General features: G+C 40.6%; 1 protein-coding gene across 1 annotated transcript; it reads left to right on the forward strand.

The window, feature by feature from the left end:
* The first annotated feature begins 3,396 nt into the window (after positions 1–3,396).
* On the forward strand, positions 3,397–7,446 carry LOC125663099 (uncharacterized protein K02A2.6-like). The gene has a single exon (XM_048895412.2). It carries the CDS (start codon positions 3,397–3,399, stop codon positions 7,444–7,446), a length of 4,050 nt encoding a protein of 1,349 aa, XP_048751369.2.

Genomic DNA, 7,446 nt, shown 5'->3' on the forward strand with positions numbered 1-7,446 from the left:
AATGTATGAGTCCACATCACACATATTTTATTCGAAGACACATCGTAGTCCTTGAACGGCATTATTAGCTGATTATGGCAGTCTCTGCTGATAGCAGCATTTATTATCTCTGGGGAAATGCTTCGGATGAGTCTATAAATTGCATTGCAAACAGCATAAATGTACAGCAATGAGGAATACTCGCCTAATTTGGCAGTTATAAGAATTTCATTCTGCAGATTTTGTTGCATTAGCAGTCACAGGGGCTCGGTTGTCAGATATTGAAGTTTTGTATTATTTGTTCCCGAATAATAAATTGAAGTTTTGCATGATTTGTGTCCGAATAATAAACTAGAAAACTGACACGGCCAGCAAGGGCCCCGCCGAGGGTTATTAGAGGAAAGTGACATCTGTATTTGATATAGCAATGTTTGGGGCTGGCATATATGTTAGAATTAATAATATATAAAGATACATTGGAATGCCAGTTTGTGAAAAAGGAATTATGAAGCATATTTATGAGAGACTTATGCAATTTAAATTACTTCTGTTTGACACACACTCATGACATCCACTCAAACACAACAGAGTGCAACAAAATCCCATTGTAATCGGGGATTCAAAATGGATAACTGGTACAAAATATGGTACATACTATTCGAAAAGGATTATGAATTTGACATATTGATGTCTTGGAAAAGGAAATTCTGATATCGGGGCTCTAAGCGTTTTCAAACACATTGTCATTTGATAAAAGTGTTCTACATTTTTAAAAATAGAGATTAATATGTCTTTACATACATAGGTGAGAAAGTTTCCATTATTCCTAGCCGAGACATACCCTGTATGCGCAAAAAATTCATAAGCAAATATCAAAATACTCACGTAGAAAATGTGGACCTTACCGTCAACAAACGCAGTGAAACTCGCCATTTCGAGATTTTCGCCGACGAAAGCTCGGTAACAGTAATGAATAAGGTACACTCATTTTGTATCTATTTTGTGACTTTCTTTATTAAAAGGAACAGTTCTCTAATGTGTAACGTGCAATTACTACATAATTCAATAACTTGAAGCATGAAGCGGTTTCACTTTGCAACCGGATACGAGAAATTTTATTTCGTATTCCGATCCCGATCGAAAGTTGTTGACTGGGAATGACGTGTTTTAATTCAATATACATGTAACATCAAGCATTTTTTATATCACATTTAAAAAAAACCCCAAATATATACACATACACAATGTTGTAGAGTTATTTTTTGTAAATTTTCTATATATAAATACAATGCATATCATAATTCAAATTGAATTATCTCCCTTAGACAGTGGTAAATAAATACGGTCATAATAAGAAAGATGATGACATTCAAACAGAAAGACAAAGTGACATGACTTCAAAATCTATAGGTATCTTCCTCTTATTGTAAAGTATTTCTGCACAAAATTTGAAAACTGTACAATGAAAACTGTTTGAGTTATCGTGTCACAAAGAAAGTGTTCATAATAACAAAGATAATGACACATATACAGACAGACAGACACAGTGACATGACCCCAAAATCTAAAGGTGTCTTCCTCTTATTGTACATTATTTCTGTACAAAATTTGAAAACTGTACAATGAAAACTGTTTGAGTTATTGTGTCACAAAGAAAGTGTTCATAATAACAAAGATCATGCCGTACAGACAGACAGACAAAGTGAAATGACCCCAAAATCTATAAGCTTCTTCCTCTTATTGTACATTATGTCTGTACAAAATTTGAAAACTGTACGATAAAAACTGTTTGAGTTATCATGTCACAAAGAAAGTGTTGACGGACAGACGGTCGGACGGACAATGTGATTACTATAGGGCTTCCCGCATTTCATGCGGGGCCCTAATTATATAAATAAAATTCACCACCAAAATCCGCTTTTTCGAGGTTTTAAAAAAGGTGTATCATGTGTACATTAAAAAAAGTAAAGGGACGACACTCGCCATCTTGGATTTCTGTGGGGCCCTCGATTCACGGCTTGTTTTTAACAATTTCAACACCCCAGTGATTATATGGAGAGCTCCGGTAGGCGTCGTGTCACTCGATGCAATCTTCCGTTGCTTTCGATAAGTAGGGGCAGGTATCGAGGATGTTTCGGGTCACTAGATCTTTAATACGGCATGTAGACATAAGCAGACGATAGGGAGAAGTCGTTGGATCTTTTTCCAACGTAGATCTCGCCAGAAACCGGTAGGCAGAGAGTAGAAATTGTTAAAAAACAATCACGAAAGGTAAATGAAGATAATGAAAGAGGTATAAACGAAATTCTATCAATGACAAGATGGTAATAATGCTTGCTCTGATAATGTGAACAGCCAATGACAGGACGAATGACGTATACGCGGTACATGTACGATGTAAACTTTAAAGGTAGTTTTAGAATACTACTGCTCAAGTTATTTTTTGCCGAATTAAACCACTTAGTGGTGCAATTTAAATGATCGATTGATTAATTGATAATTTGTAGTTTTACGTCCTGCTCGAAAATCTTTCACTCATGGAGACGTCATCATTGTCAGTGAAGGGTTACAATATTTAGGCCTTTGCTCAGCGCTGAGTGCCTTTGAGTAGGGGGGGGGGGGGTCTTTATCGTGCCACACCTGCTGTGACACGGGGCTTCAGTTTTACCGGTCTGATAATCAGTAAGTCGCCTACTGAATCCCGTGGGGATCCGGGTTAGAATTGGTCCTCAGTACCTCCTTGCTTGTCGTAAGAGACGACTAAATGGGGCGGTCCTTCGGATGAGACCGCAATATCTGAGGTCCCGTGTCGCAGCACGTGTGGCACGATAAAGATCCCTCTCCCTGCTCAATGGCCATAAGTGCCGAGGATATGCCTAACTTTTGCAACCCTTCACCGGCAGTGGTGACGTCTTCATTTGAGTGAAATATTCTCGAGCGAGGCGTTAAACAATATTCAATCAATCTTACAACACGCAAGGGGATGCCGAAACCCTATTAGAATAAAATAGAATAGAATTCTAGCCCGGATTCTCACAGGCAGTGTAATTTAAATGTTATGAAATGGGTATAAGAAATTGATTAACAACGGTCAGCAAGATTATCAAATTTATTTTCAAACATTTTAAATGAAATGGCTAATTTAACGGGTTACAGTTGTTATATCCGGAACTTTATGTGGTTAATTTGGTTGGTTTTGCTACTACTGTTAACTGCGTATGAATATCTGATAATAAAAAGTAGTTCACAATGGCTGAGCTGTGTTGATACCATGTGCGTACATGTATTCGGAAAATACACGCAAACAACACAACAAATTGGCGACGAGGTGAAACATTTAAGTGCAGAAAACGTTCCGTTCTTGTCTGGATTTATAACTCGTTCCTTAAACCGGATCTGCAGTGATAATTCGCAAGGATGGCGGCACTAGGATTAATTGGAAAAATTGACCCCTTCGATGAGACAATCGAACCGTGGGAAAGTTACGTTGAGCGCTTTGAACAGTACTTCGAAGTCAACGAAATAGATGCAGGAAAGAAGGTACCGTCGTTATTATGTCTTATTGGTGGAAAATTGTATTCTTTGTTACGTGACCTAACTTTTCCTGACAAGCCTGCAGCAAAATCTTATGGAGAACTTGTGACTCTACTAAATAACCACTTGTCCCCGAAACCCCTTAGTACGGCAGAGCGCTTCCGTTTTGACAAGCGTGATCAAAAGGAGGGAGAGACGATAGCTGAGTATATAGCTCAACTAAAGAAACTTACCATTCATTGTGATTTTAATGCATCGCTGAACGAGAAACTTCGAGACCGATTAGTTTGTGGTATGAGACATGCCCACATTCAAAAGCGTTTGCTATCGGAAAAAGACTTATCTTTCGGAAAAGCAGTGGAAATCAGTCTTGCAATGGAATCAGCTGCCAAGGACGCTACAGAATTACAGTCAAGGAACAAGACAGAGACCGGGGCAGTAAACAAACTTCAAACACGTGCGACTCCCAGGAATAAACATTCTAAGTCGAACGATTACAGAAAAGATACGGTGCGATGTTACAGATGTAACGGAGGCGGACACACAGCACAAGACTGTCGATTCAAAGATACGGTGTGCCATAACTGCAACAAACGTGGACACATCAAGAAAGCGTGTCGGTCCAATCCCAAGAAACCTGTTCGTAAGAAACCGATTAGATACGTGGATGAATACCAGGATGATGGTGGTGATTGCATCGCCAGTTTAGAACTAAATAACCTATCAAGTAAAGATATCATCTGGATCAACCTGAAATTGAATGGCATTTCATCACAGATGGAATTGGATACTGGATCGGCTGTCTCAGTGATGGCTGAGGATGAATTCCATAGGAAGTTTGGAAAACAGAAATTTAGAAAACCAGACATGATACTACGAACATATTCAGGAGAACACATTAAACCAGTCGGTTGTGTTAACGTGCAAGTAGAATACAATGACAGTAGTTACACATTGCCATTGTATGTGGTTCAAAAAGGAGGACCCGCACTTCTTGGCAGGGATTGGCTGAGAAAAATTCCATTGGACTGGAAAGTGATTAAAGAAACACATGCCATGCACTCTGTGAAGGTGACGAGCATCAGTGAAATTCTGGACAAATACAAAGACGTATTTAACGATGATGTTGGTACTTTGAAGGGTATCACAGCAAAGCTGTCTCTCAAAGAAAACAAACCCAAGTACGTCAAAGCTAGGACTGTACCATTTTCATTGCGAGCAAAAGTTGAGGAGGAACTTGAGAGGTTGGAAGCAGAAGGTACTCTTACGAAAGTTCAACACAGTGAATGGGCGACCCCGATTGTACCCGTATTAAAGAAAAACGGCAGTGTGAGAATCTGTGGTGATTTTAAAGTGACATTAAATCCAGTACTTAATGTTGATCAATATCCGCTACCAAAAATTGATGACATTTTTGCCAACATAAATGGAGGATCACATTTCTCCAAGATCGACTTGAAACAAGCATACCTGCAACTTCCAGTGGACGAAGAATGCAAAGAGCTATTGACCATCAACACACACCGTGGGTTATATCGCTATAACCGGATGGCATTTGAAATTGCATCAGCACCAGCAATCTGGCAACGAACGATCGAGCAGATTTTACAGGGGGTTCCTGGAACACAATGTATCCTAGATGATATGGTGATCACAGGGAAAACAGATGAAGAGCATCTACAAAACTTAGAAAAAGTGTTGCAGAGACTTAGTGAATACGGTTTGCGTGCGAACTTAAACAAGTGTGAATTTTTCAAAGAGAACATTACATTCTGTGGACACGTCATTGATAGACATGGTCTACACAAGACACCAGAAAAGGTTGATGCTATTGTCAAGGCACCATCACCCTCCAACGTGTCGCAGCTTAGGTCCTTTCTTGGATTGGTGAATTATTATGGGAAATTCTTACCGGATTTGGCAACTGTACTTGGACCTTTACACAAGTTGCTGCAGAAGGACTGTCAATGGAAATGGACTGAAGCCTGTGAGGAGTCTTTCAACAAGGTCAAGGACTTGGTTGCTTCAGATATGGTGTTGACGCACTACAGTCCAGATCTGCCTATTTCGTTAGCATGTGATGCATCGCCATATGGACTTGGCGCAGTGATTTCACATGAGTTACCGGATGGAACCGAGAAACCAATTGCATTTGCTTCTCGTTCTCTTGCGCCTGCAGAGAAGAACTACTCCCAAATTGATAAAGAAGCCTTAGGAATTATCTGGGGAATCAAGAAGTTTCACGCTTATTTGTTTGGAAGAAAATTCAAGTTGATCACAGATCATCAGCCCTTGATTCATATATTCAATCCTCAGAAAGGTGTACCAGTGACTGCATCATCACGATTACAGCGTTATTCTCTATTCTTGTCAGCATACAACTATGAGATCGGATTCAGGAAAACGTCCAAGCATGCTAATGCAGATTCAATGTCGCGACTACCCTTGGAAAGCACAGAGTCTGACTTATCCATAGACTTGGTGGACGCATTTCACATTGGACAGATTGAATGTCTACCAGTTTCCAGTAGAAGGATTCAACAGGAAACTCGGAATGATGTAATTCTCGGACGTGTGATGTCATGTGTGAAAAGTGACTGGACACCAAAAGATAAAGAGGGGGATCTGGCACCATTTCATGCACGCAGAAATGAACTATGTATACATCATGGATGTGTGATGTGGGGTGTGAGAGTGATCATACCTGCCAAACTCAGAGACCAAGTGTTATTCCAAATACATGAAGGACATCTGGGTGTTGTCAAGATGAAAACTTTAGCCAGAAGTTTCTGTTGGTGGCCAGGCATTGATCAGGATATTGAGACCGTGGCCAAGAAATGTCATGGGTGTCAGCAGAATCAGAATGCACCCAAAGGAGCACCATTGAATGCATGGGAGTGGCCCACGAAACCATGGGATAGAGTCCACATAGATTTCGCCGGACCTTTCATAGGATCTATGTTCCTGATAATGGTGGATGCACATTCGAAGTGGCCGGAGGTGATCAAAATGAGTACGACTACATCAGCGTCCACAATTGACGTTTTGAGAACAGTTTTCGCCCGAAACGGACTTCCAGCAACTCTTGTGAGTGACAATGGGCCGCAATTTACGTCGAGGGAGTTCGAAGATTTTGTTGATGCCAATGGCATTAAACACATCAAAACTTCACCATATCACCCATCCAGTAATGGACTTGCCGAACGCTTCGTACAAACATTCAAACAAGCCATGAAATGCAGCAGAAGTGACTTGGGTAACATCAAGAAAAAACTGGCAAACTTTCTGTTAGCTTACAGAAATATTCCGCATTGTACTACCAACGAAACTCCAGCTATACTGATGATGGGGAGAGAGTTGAGAACGAAAATGCAGCTGATGAGACCAAATGTCGAATCACATGTTAAACAGAAGCAGCAGGAGATGTGTGCACAGAGAAGTGCGCATAACAGAGAATTTGAACCTGGACAATCGGTAATGATGAGAGATTATCGAGGAAATAACAAATGGATTCCTGGAACTATTGCGCAACGAACAGGACCAGTATCATATCGTGTGCAAGTTGACCCGATGACTCAATGGAGGAGACATGCAGATCAAATCGTGGTATCGCAAGTTCCAATGATGACGCCCAGCGTAGAAATTCCAGAGTCAAAACAGTCAAGTGAACCAAGTGGTACATACGTGGATAGTGACGACCAGGAGATGAATGTTCCAGAGTACAGAACATCGCAACCTGTCACACCAGTGAGAACGTCGAAAGTTTCGCAACCGCTTAAGTCCGATGTCACACCAGTGAGAACATCGAAAGTTGTTCGTACACCGCGAAAAGCCATGCCTATTGCACAGGAGAAACGATATCCAGTTCGGATCCGCAAACCAAAGATCATGGAAGATTTCGTATACTCTGGTGCTCAGAAGACCAATACCTGA

This window comes from Ostrea edulis, chromosome 6 (genome assembly GCF_947568905.1).
Source record: "Ostrea edulis chromosome 6, xbOstEdul1.1, whole genome shotgun sequence".
NCBI lineage: Eukaryota > Metazoa > Mollusca > Bivalvia > Ostreida > Ostreidae > Ostrea > Ostrea edulis.